General features: G+C 42.3%; 1 protein-coding gene across 1 annotated transcript; it reads left to right on the top strand.

The window, feature by feature from the left end:
* Positions 1-385: 385 nt before the first annotated feature.
* SMIM13 (small integral membrane protein 13) lies at positions 386-26,130 on the top strand. The gene is made up of 2 exons (XM_045497404.1): positions 386-2,240; positions 25,782-26,130. The coding sequence occupies exons 1-2, from the start codon at positions 2,165-2,167 to the stop codon at positions 25,967-25,969; spliced, it is 264 nt and encodes an 87-aa protein (XP_045353360.1). The 5' UTR covers positions 386-2,164; the 3' UTR covers positions 25,970-26,130.
* The last annotated feature ends 1,283 nt before the right edge of the window (positions 26,131-27,413 follow it).

Here is a 27,413-nt window from a genome sequence, read left to right as displayed (position 1 = left end):
TGTGGCTTCTGTACTAGTTGCTCCTGTTACCTAGTACACTCTAGGTATTTCCATAGCTGGATCTTTCTTGTCATTCAGGTCTCAGATTAAATGTCACTTACTCAGATAGGGCTTCTCTGATGCCCCCCCAATCTAAAATAACACCCTTATCTTTACCCCACTGTCCTGCTTGTTTTCATTATAAGAATTAGCGGTTTGAGATTTCCCTATTTATGCTTATTGTCTGTACCTTCCAATATAAGCATCTTGAGTATAAACACCTTGTCTCGTTCACTGCTGTGTTGCCAGCATTTACAAGAGTGTCTGGCATCTACTACATACGTATTCAATACACGGGAATGGAAAATAAAAAGCTTTAAATTCTTCCAGTTCTTGTGTTATTTTCAACTATTTAATTGGATTTTAACACATAAAATGTTTTATTTATGCAATAGAATTAGACCATCTATTTTTTTAAAAAAGCATTTTTTTTTTTTTTTTGGCAAATGCATAATTGCACTGGATTCATTTTCTTCATAGGAACCTTGTATTAAATCTTCCGCAAAGTCATTATCCCATAATGTATTTTCATATGCAGTATTTGTTCATAATACTGCTGCTTAGGGCATAGTTTACAGAGTGAGACAGCTAGGTTATGGCCAGGATATATATTTTTTTTTATTTTTTTGGCCAGGGTATATTTATTAAATCAAGAGATTTCTGCTCAGATTTTGTCGGCTTGTCTTTGGAGACAGAGAACAACAGGAAAGGAATTCGTGGAATGGAAAGGTACTGCAGGAAGCGACAGAGTGGCAGGAAAACAGGAAGGCTATTTACGGTACCCTCTAAAAGTGGGCTACGTATTTATCCTCTCCTCTTCGGGGGGCACCTCTTTAACGAGTGAATATAATGGGGCGGAATTGAGGAGTTTTGATTGCAGGCAGAGACAGAGTACTTGAGATGATTAAAAACTGTCTTGTTTCCCAGTGATTTGTTCAAGCCATTGCGGCAAAATCTTCAGCTCTGGGTCCTACGTCGCTTGGTTTCAAGGAAGCCCCTGAATTAAATTTACAACTCAGGTGAATTAAGGGCTAAGCAGATGTACTGAAGTCCCTCGCGGACCATTTTTGAATACATTACTCATGAAAACATAGACCAACATCTGTTACAGGAGGAAAAGGGAGATTCCGTTCTCTGGCTCGCCTGTCTGGCACTGACGCGGGTATTTCCTCAAAAGCCCAAGTATCCAACGTTTCCTCCCAGCACTAGGGCTAGGTCCACCTGCAACCAGTTTTCCAGGCAGCTGCCACCGCTTTCTTCCCTTCTTCGTGCTTTGTCGATCATGGCTTTAAGGAAAAACGATTTCACGTGTGGAGTAATGGTTGCGATGACCCTGGCGCTGCGCCGGAGAGGCAGCCAACTACTCGCATTCCGAGAACACCAACCCGCAGTCGGTAGACGGAGGCGGCGGCTCGAGAAAAACCGAAGGCAGAGGGGGCGGCAGGGAGGGTGAAGCGAAGCTGCCAAATGGGCGGTGCATTCTGGGAGTTGTAGTGTCCGCGGGGCGGCCTCCTTTAGCCTCCACCGGGCTCTGCACTCCATCTCCCAGCCGGCCCCGCGCCGCGGAGGAGACGAACGGTGGGCGTGCTCGCTGCTGGGCTGCTGCTGGGGGAGGGGACTGGGGTCGAGAAGCTGCAGCGGCCGCCTTCGGGAGACGTTAGGCACCGTCCGCGCCGGCTGAGGGATTCCCCCTCCCCCCACTCCTCTCGAACCACTCCCCGGGCGGGTGACGACGAGGGTCGTGTGTCCGCCGCGCGTCCCCGTGCTCACCCTCTCTCCTGTCCCTGGGCGCGCGGCGTCCGCCATGGAAGCACATCCGGCGGTCGCCGGAGTCTCCGGGCGCCGCGTCCTCGGCTCTCCCGAGCGATGAGAGGCTAGAGGCGCCTCTCCGCGCGCTCCGCGGGCCGGGGAGCGAAGGAGGGTCCGCCGGGCGGGCCGGCCGCTGTGCCCGCCCCCGCGCCGCCCCGCCCCGCCCCCTGGGGGCGCTGCCGAGGGGCGTCCGCCGCCCATGCCGCCCCGGCGCTCCGCCGCCCCCGGCGCCCGCCGCTGAAGCCCAGCACGCGCCGCCAGCCCGCCCGCGCCCGCCGCCCCGCAGCCCGCCTCCGACCGCCGTCCTCTCCCCAAGATGTGGCACAACGTCGGGCTGACCCTGCTGGTGTTCGTGGTCACGCTGCTGATCGTCCTGCTGCTGATGGTGTGCGGTGAGTGGGGCATCCGCCGCGGGGCAGTTCCACACGGCGGTACACACGCCCGCGCGACTCGGGGTGCTCGCTTGTTTTCTCTCTCCCTGTCTCTGTCTCTCTTTTTTTGGTTTTAAATGTCGTGGATGGACAAGTGTCTTAAAATCATCCGCTGCCCACGTCGCTCGGGGGAGATGTGCCCCTGACCCAGGACAGGCCCTCTGGCATCCTGGAGAGGGAAAGAACAGGTTCCAGGGCTGGGCATCCTGACTCGGGGTTAAACCAGATACTGCTTGCTTCTCGGGCAGCGTCTGCTCCTGATTGCCGTTCTTACCACTGTCTGCCCAGATTTTAACCTTGGCCTGCATTCGAAGGTGAAGTGATTGGTTATTCCTTGTCCTTTTTTTTTTTTTAGAGGTTCGGGCCCTGATGATAATGAGAACTTTCCGTTCTTCATTGAATCAGGGGGTGGGGACAGAGTTGGGTATGAAACCCTCCGTGAAATTGTTTACTTCGAGTTCAGGCTCAAACTAGATTCCCGACAGAAATGTCTAGGCTAGGCAGAACTTAAAAAAAACCCCGGCTATATTAAACTTCCAGGGTCAGGTAACCTAACTCTCAGTTTTGTAATAATGGTGTTTTGTTTGCTGTGATTTTTTGACTTTCTTGGGTTGAGACGACATAAAACTTTCTTCTCAGGGTAATATTAGCGTCGTTTTAGATCTTCTTGACTTCTGTATGTACAGTAACTGATAACCACAGGTCTCTGAGCAAAGTGGCTGAGCAGTTGTGAAAATTTGGGAAGTAATTGAGAACCAGATGTCAGTGAGCTTAATTTTTCATAATTCCAATATATTGAAGAATGGGTTCAGGTTGATGCAATAACTAAGCAGAAATAAAAATAAATACATTCATTACATGATGTACTAAATGCTCAGTATCAACTGTGTTCGGAGAAGATATGTGTGCACTTATGCAAATGCCTATATATGTATTTGTTTTTATATATGTGTGTGTATATTTTTAATTTTCTTGCTTTAGGAAGGAACCGGAGTTAACAGCCTTTCTTTTCTTTTTTTTTTTTTTTTTTTTTAATTTTTTTTTTTCAACGTTTATTTATTTTTGGGACAGAGAGAGACAGAGCATGACCGGGGGAGGGGCAGAGAGAGAGGGAGACACAGAATCGGAAACAGGCTCCAGGCTCTGAGCCATCAGCCCAGAGCCCGACGCGGGGCTCGAACTCACGGACCGCGAGATTGTGACCTGGCTGAAGTCGGACGCTTAACCGACTGCGCCACCCAGGCGCCCCCAGCCTTTCTTTTCTAATGATAAAACAATTGAAAAGCCTTTCTCGGTTTCCTGCTTGCGACGTCAGGATTTAGGGCTAATTGTAGATATGTGAGACTCTGGAAGTAAAGAAAAGCAGATCTGTGTGGTTTGTTTGCATGTGGGGAAGGAAGAAAGCATGTAAGCATATGCTTTCTTTTGCAGTCTGAAGATGTGAGCTGCCTGGAGGTGGGGATGTGACACATAGACTGTACAAAACCTTGGGTAGAATGTTTGCCCAACTGCGGGCATCAAAATTCCCGATTGTTACTACATCATACTTGCTCTCTCAGCTCCGGAGAGCTATTTAACTTTGATTTTACTCATTTTTCTGAAAATATCTTGCCTTTGGTTTCAGAAAATATTGTGGAATGAGAGGTGAGGTGTGGTAAGTAAAAAAGAACATCTTATTTTGATTGGAATGGTCCAGAACTAATAATAGCTTTATGAAGAAGTAATTCAAGCACTTTTTTTTTCTTGTTGTTGAGAGAGCTAATGATGCTCTAGCTTCATGGTTTGACTAGGATGGACCTGGGGGGCTTGGGGAGGGATGAGAGGTTGGGGGGAAGGATCTGACCAGATTTGAGGCTCGAGAATCTCAGGCCTTGTATTAGTTTGCAGGGATGCCATAGCAAAATACCACATACACTAAACAACAGAAATTTATGTTCTTACAGTTCTAGAGGCTAGAAGTCTGAGATCAAGGTGTCAGCAGGGTTGATTTCTTCTGAGGCCTCTGTCCTTGGCTTGTAGACGGCTGTCTTTTCCTGGCTGTCTTTTCCCGGTGTTCTCGCGTGGGCTTTTCTCTGTGTGTGTCTGTGCCCTAATCTTTTCTAGTAAGAAAGCCAGTCATATTGGATTAGGGCCTCACCCTTATGAATTCTTTTAACCTTAATTAAGTCTCTAAAGGCCCTATCTCCAAATACAGTCAACATTGGAGATTAGAAACCTGTGACTGTCCCAAGAAACTGGTAGCCTACTTTATTTTAAAACTCTGACTGGCTCTTTCACATAGTGAATTCTGATGTTCAAATTTCAGGTTCCTGGGGAGGTTTTCTTTCTCTTGTCTGTATTGGTTGTATGTACTTTTTTTCTTTTTTTTTTTTTTTATTGTTTTTATTTATTTTTGAGACAGAGAGAGACAGAGCATGAACGGGGGAGGGTCAGAGAGAGAGGGAGACACAGAATCGGAAGCAGGCTCCAGGCTCTGAGCCATCAGCCCAGAGCCTGACGCGGGGCTCGAACTCACGGACCGCGAGATCGTGACCTGGCTGAAGTCGGACGCTTAACCGACTGCGCCACCCAGGCGCCCCTATATGTACTTTTTTGCCTCTCATCCACGCTAAAGTGTTTTCCACTGCCACTGTTCACTGAAGTGGCCCTTGTCAAGGTCAGCAACAAATGGTCTCCATATTACCAAGCCCATGGTCACTGGTCACTTAGTCTTAATTGTATTTAACCTCTCATACTCATTCCATATAGGTGAGCATTTCTTCTACGAAGTATTTCTCTTGGCTTTTGTACACTGTACTTTCATAGTATTCTTCCGACCACAGCGCCTAATTGTTTACCTTTTTCCTGGCTTCTCATCCCCTAGAATTTCTTAAATATTTTGGATCACAGTCTCTGATAGGAAATACATTTTACATTATTCCCAGTACATTTATAAGTATACAAATTACATATACCAATCTGTTTATTTATATACATTTATCTCTCTCACTATCATCTTTCTGTCTCTGAAATAAAAATTTTATGGACTAGTACTTGCCCTTCCTCTGTGAAATAATGCATGCTATTTTCTATTATATTTCTGTATTATAATACAAGTATGTATTTCTATTCCTTTTTCCTTCTGGTCTTTCCCTCTGATAACCTTATCTAGTCCTGGAGATTTAAATATTAACTGTAGCTAATGATGAAAATTGATTATCTCCAGCTCTCACTTTTTCCCTGCACCCAAGGCTCATGCATCAAATAGTTTTTCTTAAAAAATTTTTTTTTTTTTAATTTTAGAGAGAGAGAGAGAGTGAGCTGGGGAAAAGGAAAGAGAGAGAGAGACTGAGAATCGCAAGCAGGCTCTATGCTTAGCGCTGAGCCTGATGTGGGGCCCCATCCCACGACCCGTCATGACCTGAGATGAAATCAAGAATCAGATGCTCAACCAACAGAGCCACTCAGGCACCTCAAGTATTTTTTCTTTTCTTTTTCTTTTTCTTTTCTCTCTTCTTTCTTTCTTTCTTTCTTTCTTTCTTTCTTTCTTTCTTTCTTTCTTTCTATTTTTGAAAGAGAGAGAGCAAGCATGAGCTGGGTAGGGGCAGAGAGAGAGAGAGAGGGAGACAGGATCCAAAGTCAGTCATGACCTGAGCCCAAGTCAGACTACGTGTAACCAACTGAGCCACCCAGGCGTCCTCCCCCCGCCCAAATGTCTTTTCTTAATAGCACACTTGGATGTCTAAAAAGAATCTCAAACTTAATACATCTAAAACAGAACCCTCCCCCCTTTTTTTTAAGTTTACTTTTGAGAGAGAGGGAGGGAGAGCATGCCAGGGAGAGAAGGAGAAAGGATCCAAAGCAGGCTCTGCGCTGTCAGCACAGAGCCCGATGTGGGGCTGGAATCCACAAACCATGAGATCATGACCTGAGCCGAAATCGAGAGTCAGCTGCTTAACTGATTGAGCCACCCAGGCACCCCTTCTCAAGTGTTTTTAACAAAAGAAGCAGTTTCAAAAATAGCACTAAAGGCATAAAGTAGTTCCCTTCAGTCCTCTGTTTCACTGTTTTGCCTATTTACTTTCATATTCGTAAATAATTTATTCATAGCTAGTTCTTGATTTTGCAACGTAGGCATTATTTATTAACCATGGTAGAGTCCCCACTTCTTTCCTTGCATGCCATTGGTAACGACAGCCTTTGGCTCATTTGAGAGTCAAGATTTATATTTTAACTGTGTAAATAGTCCCTGCTGGTCAAATGATGTAATATGACTTCACTTCCTTTCTTGTATGGTTCTTCATTTTTCCTGAAGTTAACAGTTGCCTTTTCAGTTTACCTCCTAGTCTTACTTTTTTCCTGTGTGCACACTGTTTTTGCCCCTTGGTCTCGCTCTGCCATCCAACCCCAGAGCTCTCCTTCCATCTCGCCTCCCCTTGACTTTCTCTGCTGGCACCCTTGTTTTCTGGATCTCATGTCATCATCATTCTCAATTTATAATCTTGTTTTGCAGGAGCACATTTTCTGGTCGCTTTCTGAGAAAAAAAAATGCATGGAAAATAACCTTTTTGAGCTAATAATGCCTGCCTGAACATATCTTTCATTGATGTCAAAATGTCTTTCATTGATGTCAAAATGTGTAGAAAAACTTCCCACCTTTATACGTGATTGATAATTTGAATAATTGTCAGGTGGTAGATAATTTTCATCCACATTTGCAAAATGATTACTTCATTGATTTCTAGCTTCTTAGGCCTGATTTTAAGAAATCGAATGCCCTCTGTGTCTTTGTCTTTATAAGTAACTTGGTTTCTGTCTCTAGATACTTTCTGGTAGTTTTTTCTATCATTGTTATTCTGAAATGTCATAATTATATGCCTTGGTATATTCTCTTCCTTCCATTTTTTCTGGGTCCTTTCAGTTAAAAACACTTTTGTTAGTTGCATGTTGGACCTCATGGGCTGGTTCTGTAGTGTTACCTGTTTATATCCTATTTTTTTATCATTTCTCCTTTCCCTTCTGGGATATGTTTTGGGTTTTATCTTCTATCTCTTATGTTTTTATTTCAGTTACCCAGTTTTTAATTTCTGAACTTGTTCTCTGATTGCTTCTCCAGAACCTCTTTTTGCTTTATGCTTTTATATTTTCTCTTTATAAGCATGTTAGTTATACAGTTGACTCTTGAACACGAACCCCCACACAGTTGAAAATCCACAGGTAACTCTTGACTCCTCAAAAACTTAACTAATAGTTCCCTGTCGACCAGAAGCCTTATTGAGAACATAAAGAGTCAATTAACACATATTTTGGGTATGTATTACAACTGTATTCTTTCAGTAAAGCAGAAAAGAAAATGTCATTAAGAAAATCATAAGGAAAATACATTTATAGTGCTGTATTTATTGAAAAAATTCTGTGTGTAAATGGACCCGCACAGCTCAAGCCTGTATTGCTCAAGGGTCAACTGTAGTTTTTAATGAAGTGTTTTTCTTCTCCCTGCATTGTCTTTGTTTCTTCCATATCTTTTCTTTTGGTTTGTTTGCTTTGGATTCTTTCTGCGATTGGAGATTTTTACAAATGTCTACTGCTCTGTTCTGTATTCATGTTTAAGGGTGAGGAAGTAAAAGTTGGTAATCAAGTCTTAGTGTCAGTTCTGGCAGCAAGTTCTTCTTCTCTAGGAGAGTCCCCAATTGTTGGTGGCTGGAGGTCTCTTCTCCATGGGTATTTCGTGTTTTCCGAGGAGCATCCTCTCGTTTTCTGCTTGGGTGCTTTACACTTGGCTGCCTGCGTGTCAGCTTTGCAAATAGACTTTCCGCCAGTCCTTTTTTCTTTCCTCCTCAACCCTCCCGTCTTCCCATCCCAAGTCCTGATCTTTTCCATAGTTCTTGAGTGAATTTTGGCTCCATTTGATATTCGTCTTTCCAGCCGTCCAGACTTTTGTTTCCTTTGCTCTGCCAGATCATTTTACCACCCTTTAGAAAATGTCACTCCTTGCTTAAAACCTATCCTCCTGTGGCTTCCCGTTACCCTTGGAATACAATCCAGATCCCTTACTGTGGCTACAAGGATCTGCCTGATGTGGCCCCTCCTGCTTCTCCACTCAACCTCTGTTCTCCTCCCCGCTGCTCTCACCTTTCTACCAACAGGCCAGCCTTGTACTCTCCCCAGGGCCTTTGCCCTCAATCTTCCTCTGTCTCTTCACGTGGCTGGTTCTTCATCCACGTTTCACATCCGCTGCTGTCTCAGAAGAGACCTGCCCCGTCCGCTTAGGGTAACTCACCCAGTTACTTTTTATCTCGGTGATCCTTGGTTTTCTGAGCTCTTAGCCCTTTCTGAGGTGAGCTGTTTTATGAGTTTGTTTTCCCCAATTAGGGTATAAGCTCCATGAAGACAGGGACCTTGTTTGGCTGGTTCACGGCTCTGTCCTTGGATTTGAGAGTAGTGCTTGGCCTGTAGTAGACCCTCCTATATTTGAAGAAAGAACAAAGAAAGATGCCCCAGTATAAATTATTAAAACTGTTAGCAACCAGTCTTCAGGGTAGTACAAACCAAGGTGGTCTCAAGATGGACAGCCCTCCTATTACTCAAAATGCACTGAAGGAACTCATTCATGTTCAGGTGCTGTGGCAGTGCTTATGGGTATCCACAAATTAATGAAGCATAATCCATGCTCTTGAGGGCCTTTTACTCCAACGGGGAAGACACTCATACAAGGTAACCATATTAGGGAAAGATAGGATAAAATAGGCAGAGAGGGAAAGGTCAGGTAGGACGTGAGGTCTCTGGCTGGGGAAAAACACAGATTTTGGGACAATTATGGGAGGGTCTGACCACAGCAAACTCCTTCGGGCATAAGGTTCCTCTGAAGAATGTAACAGACCACATACTCCCCCTACCAGGAATTTGACAAAAAGACCTAACTAAAGATAAGTAGTAGACCTTAAAACCTTATGACCCACAGGGAACAGGATGGCCACAGACCGCCCCTCATACAATAGAAAATAGCCAATCAAAAAGGAGTGAGTAGGCTTTTAGAGTTACCCAGGCAATAAAGGTGGCACCTGAGAAGAAACTCAGTGGCCTGAACAAAACCCTGTAAAACAAAGCCCCCTGCTATCGTCACAGGCATTCACTTTCAAATGCTCCTTCTCTTAGCTTTCATACTATTCTTACTTTCTTGCACCCTAATAAACTTTTCCCTGCTGTTCATTTTGTGTCCACCTCTTTATTCTTCGAAGTGGCAAGACCGTGAATCCCAGGTGTTGAAGTTACAAAAAAATCCTGCAGTGTAACTTGAGTAAGATCTAGGCTTCTGAGCTCCAAGTTCACATACATGACTCTGCTCCTTTTTCTTGTTATTTAATAGAGCCCAGAATCTTTACCCAAAACAACTCCTTATTTTCAGTTTATGCACAAAACCTTAGGCATTGTTTTTACCTTTCTCATTTATTCCCATTTATGGTCAGATGTCATATGCCCTTTCTTCCCTCAAATATTTGAACCTCTCTTATAAGCATGGTTCTGAGATACAAAGATAACTACCAAAAACCTGGTTCTACCACTAAATCACAAATTCTGGAAGAGGATACAAATTAGTTGTTACTTTCAGCAACAAATTTGTAAGAATCTAAGAAAAGGTCTAAGGTAGGCACAGTGTATTTTACATGAAATTCATCAAGTTGGGTGTGTGTACTTATTCCCTGTTGTTACCTGATTTTCAAAGAGAAACAAATGTTTTCTTTGTCCTGTGGCTTGAAGAGTAGTCATCAACTAAGGAGTTCAACTCCGTGGGATAATAATATATTTGGTCTTTGTCCTTGGTCTCTAGCAAAAAGTTCCCCAAACCCTTAGAATTTTGGGGGGATAAGAGCATCTTTCCTTATTCATAGCATCTTTGGACCATTGCAGGGGGGTGGCTCGGGGTGGGGCCTCTGGGTGGTTTGAGGCCAGGGGCTGGTCATTAAGAAGAACAAATGGGATTAGAGGGTGGCATGTTTCAGCTCCACCCCCTGACCTCCCCACCTCGAGGAGGGAGGGGGCCTGGAAATGGGGTCATAAAAACTCTCGAACAACGAGTATAACAAGCATATCTAAAAGCGCATTCTTGATCTGGGAGCCTTCTCCATCTCAGTAAATGGCAACTTTGTCACTGTCCTTCTAGTTGTCAGCGAGGCCTCCCTAACCTCTCTCTGTAAGATACCTGCCTTTCACACACCTGCCCCTTTCCCTCACAATACTTTATTTTTGCCTAGATTTCCTTATTGGGCCAATATGTTTCAGTAAAGATGGTATTTGGAACATGGCAGGTGTTTCACCAATATTCGAATGAATGAGTAAACGAATGAACGCTTAGTCCTTGAAGCACTGGCTAAGATGAGGTTGTAGATGGAGGCAGGAAGCACCCAGATTGTGGCATTTTATATGCATCGCCTGCAGAATTTATGCTTTCTGATAGACACTGGGGAGCTGAGAGTTTTTTAGCAGGAACTCAGAATTTTATAGGCTGTTCTAGCTACAGTGTGTGGGCTGGGGAGGCTAGAAGCAAGGAAAGCAGGTAGGTCAGTATTTAGGGTTGATGAGAGTTTGAAATCAGGAGGCCACGGTGTAGGGGCTGGGAGTGGTCGTGGCCTGACTGTGGCACGGCCTAACAACAGTGATGCCACTTCGTCTGCTCTGTCTGCCTGTGTCTGAAGAGCGTTTGAGATTTGTAGCCGTTAGGTCACGGGAGAGCCTCAGTGGGGGCCTGCAGGAGGAGAGAGAAGCAGCTGTCTGTCTCCGTGGGCACGTTCTCCCTTCCCTAGGGGTTGGCGTCCTTGTGCTTCGTGGTTGAACCTGGCTCAGCAGACCCCAGACGGACAAATCTGCAGGCCTGTCTAGTGCCCAGTCCCAGCTTCCTGCTGTGCTGTTCTCCCTCGTCAGGGAGCTAGTGAGCAGAGTTGGACTCTGGCTGATCCAGCTTTAAAGGCTACCAGCACTGCCACGTGCTTACTAGCTGTGACTTGAGCAGTGCACACAACCTCTGCTTTTAGCCGAGTGCAAGTAAATAGAATCTGGGAATACGAAGGATCGTATTCGTGAAGAAGTATGAATTAACTGATGTGTGGAAAATAGATTTTCAAAGGTTAAGTCTGGTCTTAGACAAACTGTCCTTAGATTGAGATGGATGATAATACACATTTCAAAGATAGTGAGAGAGTAAGGTAAAACATGTCCGTTGGTCACAGAAAAGGAAGGACAAAATTTGTTGAGTTTACAACAACAACATGTATACAGCAGTGTGACCACCACCACAACCAAGATACAGAACTTTTTGATCGCTCCAGAAGGTTCCCTCATGTCCTTTTGTGGTCAGTTCCTCAAGCCCCTGGGAACACTTGCACTGCTTTCCATAACCATAATTTTGCCTTTTCTAGAATTTAATGTAAATGGAATCATACAGCATGTCTTTTGTGTTTGACTTCTTTTCCCTTAGCACGATGCTTTTGAATCCATCTGTGGTGGTGTGTATATCAGTGATGCAGGTTTTCAATTGATGGATAATATTCCATTGTATGGATATACCACGATTTGTTTATCCTTTTGCTGATTGATGGATGTTAGGATTTCCAGTTTTGGTTGATGCAAGTATTACTATTATTATTAACATTCATTTACACGTTTTGGTGGGGTATATGTTTTCATTTCTCTGTGAGAAACTGCCAAACATTTTCCATTGCCAACAGCTATCTTGTCAAGTGTCTGTTTACATTTTTTGCCCATTTAAGAAGTTGCATTATCTTTTTATTATCAAGTTGTAACAATTCTTGTGTATTTGGGGGGACAGTCTTTTATCAGATACATGTTTTATAAATATTTTGATGTGTCTTGCCTTTTAATTTTTTTTTTTTTAACATTTATTTATTTTTGAGACAGAGAGAGACAGAGCATGAACGGGGGGAGGGCCAGAGAGAGAGGGAGACACAGAATCTGAAGCAGGCTCCAGGCTCTGAGCTGTCAGCACAGAGCCGGACGTGGGGCTTGAACTCACGGAGCGCGAGATCATGACCTGAGCCGAAGTGGGATGCTCAACTGACTGAGCCACCCAGGCACCCCACCTTTTCATTTTTAAGTATCATTAGAAGAGCAGATGTTTTGTATTTTAAGTTCCATTGATCAGTTTCTTTTATATTTCATGCTTTTTGAATCCTAAGAAGTCATTGCTTACCCCGGGGTCACAAATACTTTTTCCTATGAGTTTTATAGTTTAGGTTTTACCTGTTGGACTGTGATCTTTGAGGTGATTTTTTTGTATATGGTTTTTGAGTTAAGGATCAGGGCTCTTTTTTACATAAGGGTGTTTTAGCATCATTTGTTGAAAATGATGTTTCAGCGTCATTTATTGAAAAGGCAGTTGTTGACAATCAGTTGATCCTATATATGAGTTTATTTCTGGACTATTCTGTTTCAGTGACATATATGTATCTTTATACCAATTGTGTAGGTTATGCAGTGTTACTCTTTTCAAAATGTTTGCTATTTTAGATCCTTTGCATTTCCTTAAGCTTCGGAATCAGCTTGCCAGAATAGACCTATTGAATCTGTAGGTGAAGGTAGAGAGATTTGACATCTTAAGGTTGAGATCCATGACCATATTGTATCTCTCCCTCCTCCTCCTCCTCCTCCTTCTCCTCCTCCTCCTCCACCTCCTCCCCCCTCCTCCCCCCCTCCCCCCCTCCTCCCCCCTCCACCTCCTCCCTCCCCTCCTCCCCCCCTCCTCCCCCCTCCACCTCCTCCCTCCCCTCCTCCCCCCCTCCTCCCCCTCCACCTCCTCCCTCTCCTCCTCTTTCTCCCCCCCCCTTCTCCTTTTTCGGACTTTAATTTCTCTTTGCAACATTTTACATATTTCAATATATAATACAATTCTTGCATTACTTTTGTCAAATTTAACTGTGAAGGTTTCATATTTTTGGTGCTATTGTGTGTGGTACTCATTTAATATTTGCTGCTGATATGTAGAAATATAAATGATTTTCGTATATTGACAGTGTATTCTGCAATACTGCTAAATTCATTTAGTTTTTGTAAATTCCATAGGATTTTCTACCCAGAGATTCGTATTAAGTGCACATGAAGATTATTTTACCTATTCTTTCCAGTATCTGTGTCTTTTTTAGTTTTTGCTTCATCGTACCTCTCTAGTATAGCATTGGAAGAGCTGAGAGCAGATCTTTCTCCCTGATCTTTCGGAGATAAACATGTAGTCTTTCACTGTACAGTGTAATGTTAGCTGTAGGTTGTTTGTAGATATTCTTAACATTTTTTTTTAACATTTATTCAGTTTTGAGAGACAGAGACAGAGTGTGAGTGGGGGAGGGGCAGAGAGAGAGGGAGACACAGAATCCAAAGCAGGCGCCAGGCTCCGAGCTGTCAGCACAGAGCCTGACCCGGGGCTCAAACTTCCCGGACCGTGAGATCATGACCTGAGATAAAGTCAGCCACTTAACCAACTGAGCCACCCAGGCGCCCTGTTTGTAGATATTCTTTATCAGGTCGAAGAAGAAAACTTTCCTTCTTTTCCTAACCTGATGAAATGTTTTAGAAATCAGAAATGGATGTTGGATTTTTTTTCTGTGTTGAGATGATCATGTTCTTTAGTGTTTAAGTGTTTAAGTCTTAAGTCTTTAAGTGTTTAAGTCTTTAAGTGTTTACATGGTGTCTTACACTGAGTTTTGAATGTTAAAGCAACCCAACAGTTCCTCAGATAGACTCTTTTTATATGTTGATGGTTATCCTTTTCATACGTATCTTTTTTGTATATTGCAGAATTTGTTTCATGAGGAATATTTGTAGCTTTCTTAAATGCTTTTATCTGATTTTGTCCTGAGGGTTCTGCCAGACCTCATCAAAAGTGAGTGGGGAAGTGTTTCTCTTTTATTTCTTGGAAGGAAGAATTTACTTAGAATTAGGGTATTAGTTCTCTTTTGCTGCATAACACATTACCACAAACTTAACGGCTCACAAAAACATAATTATTTGTTCACAGTTGCTGCAGGTCAGGAGTGTGGGGATGGCTTAGCTGGGTCTTCTACTGTCCATGTCACAAGTGCAGTCAGGGTGTTAGCTTGCCTCTTACGGCTGTTGGCAGAGTTCAGTTCCTTGTGACTGTAGGACTTGTGGTGGCTTGCTTCTTTAAGCCAGTGGGCGAATCTCTCTGATACCAAGGAAAGGCTCAGTGTCTCTTTTAAAGACTTAACACTTAATTCAGTTGGGTCCTCCTAAGATAATTTCCCTTTTCAGTAACTCAGAATCAGTTGATGGGGACCTTAATTGTCCCTGCAGAATCCTTTTACATGTGTATTAAAACCTCATAAAAGGAGTAACTATCCCATCACCTTTGCTGTATTCCGTTGGAAGTAGGACACACGTTGTGGCCACACTCATGGGGACAGGTCACACAAGAGTTACACGGTGGCTTGACTTCTTTGAGGTTACTAAGCTGTGTGCCACAGTTCATACTTTCTTAAATGTTCCGTAGAATTAATCTGGGCCAGAACTTTTCTTTTGGGGAAGGGTTTAACTACAAAATCAATTTTTTAAATAGACATTGGGCTACTCTCGTTGTCTGTTTCTTCTCAAGTGAGCCTTTATAGATACAAAGTGGACATTCATAGAATGAGTATTCTCTCATTCTTTTAATATCTGTAGCATCTGTGATGATGTCTTCTCGTTCATTCCTGATATTGGTTATTTGTGTCCTTTCTCTCTTTTTTCACACGATTAGTTTGGCTAGAAGTTTATAAACGTTATTGATCTTTGCAGTGAATCAACTTTGGTTTCATTTTTTCTCCCTGCTATTAGTTGTCCATATTCTATTTCATTGCTTTATGCCGATATCTTTATTTTCTTCTACTTATCTTTTTTAAAAAGTCAATCAGACTTTTTTAAAAAAGTTTTTTATATATTAATTTTGAGAGAGAGTGAGAGAGTGTGTGTGGCATGAGTGGGGGAGGAGCAGAGAGAGAATCCTGACCGGGCTCTGCTCTGTCAGTGCAGAGCTCTACGTGGGGCTTGATCCCACAAACAATGATATCTTGACCTGAGCTGAAATCGAGTTGGGTGCTCAAAACTGAGCTACCCAGGTGCCTCTCTTCTACTTACTTTGAGTTTAATGTGTACTTCTTTTCCTAGTTTCTCATGGTGGAAGCTTAGATGATTGATTTTAGGCCTTCCTTTTTTTTTTTTAATCATGAAATAAATTTCTTTTTGGGTATTGCTTTTGATTAAAAAAAAGTATTCAGTTCAAACTAATTTTAGTTTCGCCTGTGAATTCTGGTTTGAATGGATAATATTTAGGAGTATGTTGCTTAAATTTTGAATATTTTGATTTTTTTCCATATATCATTTAGTCATCCATTTCTACTTTAATTTTTGTTATGGTCAGAAAATACATTTTGTATAATAAAATTTAAGAGAGTTTACTCTTGGGTGCCTGGGTGGCTCAGCCGGTTCAGGGTCTGACTTCTGCTCAGGTCATGGTCTCGCGGTTCGTGGGTTCAAGCCCCACGTTGGACTCTGTGCTGACAGCTCAGAACCTGGAGCCTGCTTTGGATTCTGTATCTCCTTCTCTCTCTACTCCCTGCTCGCGCTCTGTCTGTCTCTGTCTCTCAAAAATAAATAAATGTTAAACAAAAAATTTTTTAAGAGAGTTTACTCTTAAATTTATTGAGACTGATTAATGGTGTATTTCGGTGAATGTTCTACATACACTTGAAAAGAATGATTATTCTACAGTTATTGAATAGAATGTTCTGTGCGTGTTAGGTCAACTTGTTCGATAAGGTTGTTCAGTATCTTTAAGCAGTTCTGTCCACTTGTAACTACATTATGTAGTAGGCATCTTCAGAACCGTGAAATGGGTTGATTGGTGAAAGTCATTAAACCCTTAAACTCATGGGTGGTTTTGTCTGTGTGTTGGGTGCTGAGAGGATGGAGGCTGGTTGATTTGATTTGTGTATCTACTCTTTGCCAGACATGCTCAAGACATAGGGAATAGAGTGAAAGACACTGATAAACCATACCATTTCCTTGTCTTAAGAAACTTGTGTCTTGGGGGGAATGAGAGACAGTCAGTTATTAATGCAATGAGGACGGGAGTGAGCACCCAGTGTTAAAGCCATCACCCAAGATAGCACCACACTGAAGAGACAGTGCAGTAGAAAGGTTTAAAAGTTATGTATCAATGATGCTTAAAACCCTTAATAACAGTGGTAGTAGTCCTGTATCTATAGAGTTTGCCCTAGAGAGGAAGAGACTGGAGCCTAGGCAATAGTAACAATGGTAGTAACAATTCATATACGTTTGTTACGTGCCAGGCATCTTTTTAGCCTATTATATATATTCTTTTTATTATCAGTGTCACTCTCTGAGAGTAGGTACTGTTATCTCCACTTCACAGAAGAGGAAACTGAGGCACGTAGAGGTGAACTGGCCCAAGTTGCAAGTAAGTTGTTGAGTTAGGATTCATGGCCAAGCAGTGCGGCTCCAACATGCATATGAGCTATAGGAGATTATGCTGATAATCCAGTTGGCAGATAATAAGGTTTTGATCTGGGATAGAAAATGGCATTGGGAATGTAGAGAAGGAAACAGATGGAAGAGGGTTTATTGAGGTAGAATATTATATAGCACTGAGGTAAAGTAGAGGAGGGACAATGTGCTGAAAAGGAACTACTGCTCACCAGAGAGAGGGGGAGAGGATATAATACCCATTACAGAAAGAAGAAAATCAGAAGGAGCTGTTGTTCAAGCCAACCATTCCTCCCTCGGGTTCAAGAAAGGTGGAAGGCATGGAGGGAAAATTTGGTTATCATTTGTAATAGAGGTAATATTTGGATCTGTGAGAGTGTTGTGGTCACCAACGAAGAAAATAGGAAAGAGGAGAGGTTTTAAAAGGCAACTTTAAAAATGTTGTGTTTATTGGGTAAAAGAGTTTTGAATGTGGAGGTCTTGGTGGTTCAACCTTGTGTTGATTCAGTAGTGGTATTTCCAGGGGCTTATAACTTAGTGTTGCCCAGTGGGTCATTACCAAAGGGGCGGGCGGTAGAGGGAGTATTGTGGTAAGAGGTGGAAGAGCATGGCTCTATTTTTACTTAGCCTGTGTCCATGGCCTTGACTATATTCTCTTAGAAGTGAGCCTTAGCTACCTTCAGATTAAACTAAAAATCAGTCATAGGGTTGGAAGTGGAAAAAAGCTTTGTACAAATTGAGACTGGTATTGAGCCAGGTAGTTAACCACTTCGATACCATCACGAAGGTGAGATTATGTAACTCCATTGGAATGATTCCACCAAGACAAGAATTTGTGATTGTACTGTAGCTGGGCTTTTGACCTGAAAAGATCTTGGGTGGTGATATCAAATTCTCATTCTCTAATTGATGTTTTTGTGTTTAAATCTGAACTGGTGATTCTGTCCTTCAGCCATATTTTCACCACAAAAATCTGTGATATTTGATACACTTTTAAAATTCATTGCTCTCTTTTGCCTAGCTGGCTTTCTTCAGTGGTTGAGTCACTTTCTCTTATTTTCTTATCTGGAAAATAGGGATAATGATTCCTAGTCTCATTAATTCAGAGTGTAATTGGGAGGATTAGAGGAGACGTTGAATAGAAAAGCACTTTGTAAAGGGAGAACTCTATAATTACAACCGTCCCTTGGGTTTGTGGTGTGTTGATGGTGTTGGTTCATCACTCAGGTTCATCTGCTATCACCACCCTTCTGCTGCCAGCACGTTTATCTTGCACAGGAAAACAACGTACGATGTGTTTCATGAAATTCATCCTTTGAGCTAATAACGCTTAATTGTTGGCACACGCACGAGAGTGCTCATTTGCTTGTCCCAGAATATACACCCTGTGTTGCCAGCCAGTGTTTCTGACATACAGTGCTTACCAGTGTGAGACCAGCAAGGTGCAGACTTGCCTTTGAAACTGTGAAAAACTGCCGCACTCGTTTTAACATGTACACATCTAATTGTGGGCAATTCTCCTCCGCCTCTTCTTTTCTCCCTTCCTCCTTCCCATTTCTCTCTTACTAAATCCCAGGACAAGGCACAAGACACGCATCCCATAGAGTAAGGTTAGGGTAGGGAGTTTGTGGTACCTGCATATCAGGTCTCAGTGGGAGGGATTATATGAGCTGTACTCCCGGGAGACTTCCTGAGAGTTCCTGTCGGCTGTAGGTGTGCAGGGTACAAGGGTAAGTCCTTTTCAGTAAAAGATAGCCTTCGTAGTGATTATTCTTCCTTTTATCCCACTCCTCCACAAAGATACATACACGTATCTGGTAGAAGTTAGTCACTAGGGCCCAGAGTCCAAATTGAGCTGGTCTATTAATATGGAAAGTCACAGTCGTAAATCTGAACTGTCGATTCTGTCCTTTGTGTCTGTGATGCCTTTCCACCTCCCGGCACACACTCCCCTCTCCTATTCGATACTGTCTTACGTCAGTAACACGTAGATAGAGTGTGATGCTTCATTTTATGTTACGCAACTTCCCATTTGTTTTCTCTTATGTTCATAGTATACAACAGAATGAACTTCAGATTCGTAAGTGTTTCATTAAGTCATTCTGTTAACCGGGTCGTAACCGAATTCTACTTGGAGCAAAGGTATGATTGTTCTTTACGTCCAACTTCTGACCATCCGTTACATCCTTCATTACACATCCATCATCCTTCTGCAGCATCGCCCCCCTTACCAGCGATGCCTGGGAAAGTTTCTTTGTAGCTCCCCCTCCTACACTTACTTTGTCCTATTAACGGCTAATGTGGCTCTCGTGGCCTTTTCTCAAGTGGGATCTTCTCTGTTAGATGGCCTGGTCAGCTGGTTTCTTGCCTCCTCCCCACTGCTGATCCACTGCTCATCTTTTTTTTCCTTTTCCTCGGCTCATCTCCGTATTTGAGCTGCAGCAGCACTCGTGTGTCTTCTTCATTTCTTTTTTCCAAACCTGCATGTGCATCAGAATCATTTGGGGAGCTTTAAAAAAAATGAATAAGCACAGTCCTTGGAGTCTGATTTATTTGGCATGAGTCTTTGGGAAGCTGTCATTTCTCAAAGCTTCCTAGCAGAGTGTGATGAGTGGCCAGTTTGAGTGATTTTGTTGTGAATGGCTGTAACGTGGTAGTCACCTATCGTTAATGAGGCTCATCCCATTGTATAATGAATGCTTTTGAACTTGCCTTGCATTTACATGTGTTCTTTTCTGTAAAAGGGAGAATACGACTCCCAGCCTTCTCTGATCTCACTCACCCCTCCTTAGGTAAGTAGTTTCTCATTTCAAGAGGTTGAGGACTTCTTGCAGTGTGGACATTCATGAAAGGTTGCACCGTGTTGCAGTTTTGAAGGAATCAGGGTGAGGAGATTGAAGGTTTTGAAGGAATCAAGGCAAGACTATTGAAGGTTTTGGCTAGACTTTATCCATCAGAAGAATTGTCTGCCTAGCTCTGGGATGTTTTGTTTTGGAGTGACTCATTAGTGGAGACTGTCCTCCAGGACTCTGTTGCTAATGGAAGTAGAAGAGACAGCTTTACTGGCTTCTTTCTCCAGGCTATCCCATCACCCCCCGGCTGCCGCTAAGATCACACAAATTCTACGTGGTAGGCCCGACAGCCACATTCACAATACCCACCAGAGGAAATGTGCACTGGCCCTGGGGCTGGCATGTGACCCAAGTTGGGATAGAGATTCCAGGGTTTTATTTTATTTTCTTATTTTATTATTTATTTATTTATTTATTTTTCGAGTGTATGAACTGAGAAGTCTTTCATAGAACTGGGAAGAAGCAGCTATGTGCAAGATAAGCCGAGAAGAAAGTGAAGCAAGTGTGTAGAGGGAAACAGATAATGCTGTGAGAACTACCTCAGTTCACAAGAGTCTTCTTGTTCTGTCACCAGTAAGGGTGCTTCTTCCCATGCATTCTGAGGCTCTCCTGTAAGCTAACAATAAATTCCCTCTTTTTGGTTAACATAAGCCAAGGTTTCTGTTACTTCAAGGAAAAGCTGCTTTATTAACCTAAGAGGAGAGGAACGTGTATATGCCTTTCTACTTTGTATTTGTCACAAGATCAGTACAAGTAAGGTGCTATAGATGAATAGGTCAGGGCCCCGTTAATCAGCTACCAGGAATACGTGAAGAAACAGTTTAGTTAAATTGAGTGACAGTTTGGCCATTAAATATGTGCAAAGCGTTTCCTTATAGTACCTGTCCCCAAGTCGGACAAAAAAAAGTTAGCTAATATGATTTCCATGTCCAATTAACACAGTCAGTGACTGTCTTGTTAGTTTTATCTGGCACTGTGATAGTACCTCTCTTAGTTTTTTGTTTGCTAAGTCATGCTTTTCCTGGTATATACCCACTGGGGTTTTAATAATGGTTCTTTTTCTAAAATAAATTACAGCCTGTGTGATTGTTTTTTTGTTTTTGATCAAATTGCCTGGAATTTTTGGTGTCATCCTTTGTTCAGACTACTAATACTCTATGTAGAAGCATGAGATGTTACTATTCGTAAGTACTGTGATATGGAAACTCCCTTCCCCCACATCTGTCTTCAACAAATTCTATCTCTGTAAGAACGTACTCATTTTACTTGGAGAACAGCTTGTTGAACTTCCCTCACTTTAGTGAATACCACTGCAGTTCTTATCAACACTGCAATTTCTCTCTTAGCTTTGCATTCCTACCCTGTCATTATAGTAGCCCCTGAAAAACAGGCACGGTGAGTATTTGTTCTTTGTGGCCGGCCAGCAGAGGAACTCCGTATCTGGAATTCTCTACCTCACGATTTTTTTGTGGGAAGCAGTGTCACTACCCACATGCTCCCCCCTCCACTGCCAGCCCTTGCATATCTTCCACCCAGACCAGAGTGGGGAGTTTTCTTTTCTCCAGGTTGGGGGATAAACATTAGAGGTGTGAAGTTGGATGGCTTAGCTGGTGCGGGTGAGGAGGGGGTGCTGAGCCGTAACTTACTGCTGTGAACTCAAGCGTCTCGCTGGCAGCCACATTCTGAATTTTGACTCGAGATTGGATCCCTTACATAGGTTGTTGGCAGAGATTGAAAACATTTTTTTGTTTTCTTAAAGTTGAGTTTGTGATCTCGCTGAATGCTTTTGTAGCTTCCCGAACTGACTGTGACAGCTGTCTTCAATTCCTTATTTTGTAGATTTCTGTGCTAGGAGACTTTGCTTTGTCTTAACCGTCGCAAGGGCACTGTAGTGTTTCATGGTGGAGCTCCAGTCATGCCAGCCCTTCACTGTAGTCTCTTTTTAATAAAAAAACTTAAACCTCCCTTAACGTTTCTTTATGGTCGTTTTACACCTTGCAGCCACTGTTGGAATCTTTGTGTTTTATGAGGTCAAGACTGTCATCTTTGATAGTCACAACTAATCCAAGAGTTAGGGGTTTTCCTTAGTATTTATTGAAATGAACTGGCTCTGTGATGGGCATTGAGGAGGGCACTTGTTGGGATGAGCACTGGGTGTTGTATGTAAGCGATGAATCACGGGAATCTACTCCCCAAACCAAGAGAACACCGTATACACTGTATGTTAGCCAACTTGACAATAAATTAAATTAAAAAAACAGTTTAAAAAATATTGCAAATAAAAGAAATCAACTGGCTTTAATAACTTAGGCCAATTAATGGCATTGGCGTGTTTAAACCTACACATCTATAGAGTGTTCATGATTTACTTACAGTTTCTGACTTGTTTTTCCCCTGATTTTCCTGTTTGTCAAAACCCATGTGTGTCTGTTGTAGAAAAATTACGTTCAGTACAGGGAAGTATTAAAAAACTGTGTAGGGCCCCCATGTTAGTCTACAGATTCACTGTAACCCCTATTAAAATTCTCACGGCCTTTTTTGCAGAAATCAACAGTGCAATTCTAAATTCACATGGAAATGCAAAGAACTCAGAACAGCCAAAACGACCTTGAAAAGAACAAAGATGGTAGACTTTCACTCTCAATTTCAAAACTTAATACAAAGCTACTGTAATCAAGATGGTGTAGTACTAGCATAAAGATATTGTACATCAATCTGTGGCCGTTTGACTTTTTTTTTTTTTTACCACCCCACCTCCTTATGGTCATTTGATTTTTAACAAAGGTGCCAAACAATTTAATGGGGAAAAGAACAGCCTTTTCAGCAAATGGTTCTGGAACAACTTGGTATCCATATGAAGAATGAATGAATTTGAATCTCTCATACCAAAATGAACTAAAATGGATCGGACCTAAAACTAAAACTTTTAGAAGAACACGGGTGTAAATCTTTATGACCTTGGGTTAACCATTGGTTCCTTAGATAGGACACCAAAAATAGAAGCAAGCAAAGAAAAAATAAATAAGTTGGATTTCATCAAAGAAAAAAAATGATAAATTAGGCTTCATCATAATTGAAAACATTTGTACTTCAAATGATATTGTCAAGACCGTGAAAAGACAACCCACAGAGTGGGAGGAAATATTTGGAAATCGTATCTAATAAAGGCTAGTATCAAGAATACATAAAGAACTCTTACAAGCTAAAAAGACAAACAACCTGTTTGAAAAAGTAGGCAAAGGAATTGAATAGATATTTCTCCAAAGAAGATATGCAGATGGCCAGTAAACACGAAAAGATGCTCAACGTCTTAGTCACAAGGGACATGCAAGTAAAAGCCACAGTGCTACACCCACTAGGATGACCGTAATGGAAAAGGTGGACAATAAAAAGTCTTGGTGAGGATGTAGAGAAAGTGGCACCTCATGCGTTGCTGGTGGGGATATAAGGTGGCACAGCCACTTTTTGGAAGACGGTTTAGCAATTTCACAAACGGTTAAGCACAAAGTTACCATATGACCCAGTAGTTGTACTCCTAGTTGGACTGTTGGGTGTCCAAGAAAAATGAAAACACGTCTCTTCAAAAACTTGTACGCAAATGGTCCTTGCACCCAAAAGCAGAAACGCTTTTGTGTACCAGCCCCAAAGTAGAAGCTACCCAGATGTCCGTTCACTGTTGAGTGGTTAAACCTAGTGTGATGTGTCCATGCACTGGAATACTATTCAACAATAAAAAGGAATGGAATGATGATGCCTGTAACAACGTGGATGACGAACCTTGAAAGTATACGCGGACTGGAGGAAGCCAGACAGAAGGCTACATATTGTGATTCCATTTATATGAAATGTTCAGAATAGACAAATCCGTAGAGACAGGAAAAAGGAGACGAGTGGTTCAGAATAGACAAATCCGTAGAGACAGGAAAAAGGGCTGGAGGGAGAAGGACATGGGGAGTGACTGCTGATGGATACGGGGTTTCTTTTGGGGTCGACGAAAATGTTCTGGGCGGACACTGACCACGGTGATGGTCGCACAACCATGTGAATATACTATAAACCACTGAATTGTATACTTTTAGAAGAGGGAATTTTATGCTATGTGAAACATATCTCAATTAAAAAAAAAAGATAATTGACAAAATAGAAGGCACCTCAGATCCCACTGCCCAGGGCTTAGGTGCTACCACAGCTTGGTGCACGAAGCATTTTACAGAATGCTTAGTGCTGGACTCCTGAGCCCTGTATGTACCTTCTCATTTAGTTCTTACAGCAGCTTTGTGAGTCTTCTGTCAGAACTGGGACTCCTGACTCCAGAGTTTTTTCTGCTAATTCTCTGTGCCTGTGTTTACAAAGAATTTTGGGTAAAGACAAGAGCATGCTACTTTGGAATTTTATTAAAATACTGTTTTACAGAGTTCAGTGCTTAACTCACAGTTGGCCAGAATATATTTGTGGTGTGGTTTGGTTGGTTAGCATTCAGCAGTTTAGGAAAGCGAATACTTGGGAAATAGGGTTAAATCCCTGAAGTTATTAGTCTCTTAATACCAAGGAGCTTAGGTTGATCTTTTTTCTTTCTTTCTTTCTTTCTTTCTTTCTTTCTTTCTTTCTTTCTTTCTTTCTTTTTTTTTTTTTTTTTTTCCTTCAGAGATTGCAAGAAAGTAACAAGTAGAATTAGAAATTTCCTTCACTGGCCATTCATCCTGGTCTGGTGTAATGCTGGGGGTAGAAGAGGTGCTTGGATTTTGTTTTCATAAAATGCTCCTCATCAGGATATGCTGTGATCAATTGCTTTTCTGCTAGAGTGTATAAAGTGGAAGGCACAGTGAAAGGCACTCGCATGGAAAGCTTTGTTACAGTGGTTACTTTTGTTTGTTTTCATATACTCTTAACATTTCAGAGCAACTATCATGGGTTCACAGGTTTTATCCTGTGGACTCATTTATTGATTGATCCTTATTCGTGGGCACCTAAAACGTAGTGAACTTCAAACTTCTCGTAAAACAAACAAAACTTGGTTAGTGATTTTTTTTTTTTTTTATTTGTAAGTAGAGTTGTTCAGACTTTTTAATGACTCTGACATGAAAATGCCATGTTTTTAAAAACCTTGAGCCTCGGGGCGCCTGGGTGGCACAGTCGGTTAAGCGTCCGACTTCAGCCAGGTCACGATCTCGCGGTCCGTGAGTTCGAGCCCCGCGTCGGCTCTGGGCTGATGGCTCAGAGCCTGGAGCCTGTTTCCGATTCTGTGTCTCCCTCTCTCTGCCCCTCCCCCGTTCATGCTCTGTCTCTCTCTGTCCCAAAAATAAATAAACGTTGAAAAAAAAAAATTAAAAAAAACAACAACAAAAAAAAACCTTGAGCCTTGATAGTGGTGCTCTGGCTTTATTCTTTTGTCGTGTAATGAAAGAAAATGTATTAATTTTCTTTGAAAGTTTATTATTTCTAGAAACTTATGAATAGCTTGAGTCTGACGGAAGTTCATTTTTGTTTTATTTATTGATTTTGAGAGAGAGAGAGCAAGAGAATGAGCAGGACGGGGCAGAGAGAGAGAATCCCAAGCACACTCCCCGCTGTTTGTGCAGAGCCTGATGTGGGGCTGGAACTCATGAACTGTGAGATCGTGACCTGAGCCGGAACCCAGAGTCGGACGCTTAACCTACTGCTGAAGCCCCCAGCGCCCCTGACCAAAGTTCCTACTGAAGTGCGGGTGCCCCTGCCATGGCATGGCCTTCACCTTGCAGTTGAAGGAGACTTGGTTTTAGTAAATATTAGCACTGAGATATGAATGTCCAAGGAAACGCAGAGTGTATTCTTTTTTCCCCAGAAAAGTGCTCTCAGAAATTTGACTCTAATAAAATAAGCACTTGGACGTAGATATCATAATCTCATCATAATTTTAATGTAGATGGACCAAGCTTGGATTCTAAATTCCACGAAGGCAGACACTTTTTACCACCCTTGTATAATGTAAGAGTTTATTCTTACTCCTTGTCTGTAGTAAATGCTTAATAAATGTTTGTTATATAAAAACATATCTGTAATCACATATATATTGGTATTTTACATACTGTTTGGTGAAATACCCCCATGCCTATACAATTAACTAGAATGTTCTCAATTGATAAAATTGCTTGTAATAATTTTTCGTAATGTTTCTGTCTCTTTTTAGGTTGGTATTTTGTATGGCATCTTTTTCTATCGAAGTTCAAGTTTCTGCGGGAACTGGTGGGAGACACAGGATCTCAGGAGGGAGATCATGAGCCATCAGGCTCTGAAACAGAAGAAGACACTTTGTCATCCTCACACAGGATCAGATCCGCTCGCCAAAGGAGGGCACCTGCTGATGAAGGCCACTGACCCCCAGCCCTCGTCTTGTACTAGTGAATGATGAAAGGCAGTGAGGAGCCTCTGTCTTTAATGACTTGGCTTTGCATTTTTTTTTACTTGGATTTTAAGTCCAGTTGGAAAAAAAAAAAAAGATTTATATGTAAGCCATATGAAAATAAAGGGAATTAAAACCAAATCAGACCATTGCAAATTCCATCTGAAAGAATAATCTTATGCTTCACTAGCTTTCCACTTACATACTTACTACTCTTTGCCTCCTGGGCTTATTTTCTTGCACTGGTGTGAATCTGGTAAACATTACAGGCTTGAAAAACCATATTTTATTAGTTCTATAATGTACGTTGTGTTTTTGTTTCTGTTACCACATGTTAACCTTGTCTGAAATTGGGATGTAGCTCGTGAGTACCGTCAGCCAGGAGATGGTTATGATGGAGTTACCCAACCCGTGCATGTGTGCGCGTACTAATAGCTTGTCCTAGACAGCGTCATCACTGTATTATTGGTGTCAAATGCATCAGGTTTAAGAGGCATTTAAAAATGTCTTCAAAAAGATTGCACTATGATTCAGCATTGAAACGAAAAGTTATCGTGTACGCAGAAAAGCATGGAAACAGGGCAGCCGGGCGCACGTTCGGTATAAGCGAAGCCAACATCCGTCGCTGGAGGAACGACCGTGCTTCCATATTTACTTGTAAAGCGACAACAAAATGCTTCACGGGGCCTAAGAAAGGAAGATACCCACAAGTGGACGAAGCTGTACTATGTTTTGTTGGTGAGATGCGTGCAAAAGGATTGCCTGTCACGCGCCAGGCAATGCGATCGAAGGCGGGAGAAATTGCCAAAACCCTGGGAATAGATGAAACAAAATTCAAAGCAACGAGAGGCTGGTGTGATCGATTCATGCGCCGAGCAGGACTGTCTTTAAGGCGTCAAACATCGTTTTGCTCCAAGCTGTCTGCTGACGTGAAACAGAAGGCCACGGTGGAACACCCTTTCAAGAAACGCTGCCTCCCCAGTGCTCTGGGTGACACCAGGGGTGCTGTTCTGTGGAAGCGAGCAGACCTCCGCGGCTGTGGTTGGAGAAGTGATTCAGAAGAGTTGGACTCAGAATATGAAGTTATAGTTATAACTTAACCAGTTAATTCATACACTTTCTTCAGGTATGTGCAAGATTGGTGTGATAAAAACCCGTTTAACTCTAGAACAACGTTTCACTAAATACCAACATTCTACATGCTAGGAAGGCATTGTGTCGGTTTAATTGCCTGTTTTTTTGTAGTGGTACACATGGTGCCTCCTACAGTTGATGGTATCTTAGGTTAAAAATAGTTTGTAAAGTTATTTTTCTTTGTTGGATAGCGGTTATTTATTGGGGAACTTCGTCCTGACTCTGAGGCTGTTACAGTGGTCCTCTAGGAGATACAGTTTTTTTTTGCAACCGATTCAAGGTTTT

This window comes from Leopardus geoffroyi, chromosome B2 (genome assembly GCF_018350155.1).
Source record: "Leopardus geoffroyi isolate Oge1 chromosome B2, O.geoffroyi_Oge1_pat1.0, whole genome shotgun sequence".
Taxonomy (NCBI): domain Eukaryota; kingdom Metazoa; phylum Chordata; class Mammalia; order Carnivora; family Felidae; genus Leopardus; species Leopardus geoffroyi.
The sequence above is the reverse complement of the archived record's forward strand: the minus strand, read 5'-3'. Positions and strand labels throughout refer to the sequence as shown.

Excerpts from the sequence above, each read along its gene's own strand:
- SMIM13 (XM_045497404.1), top strand. The coding sequence starts at position 2,165 with ATGTGGCACAACGTCGGGCTGACCCTGCTGGTGTTCGTGGTCACGCTG. Across the intron at positions 2,241-25,781 it reads CCTGCTGCTGATGGTGTGCG|GTTGGTATTTTGTATGGCAT; the intron begins GTGAGTGGGGCA and ends GTCTCTTTTTAG.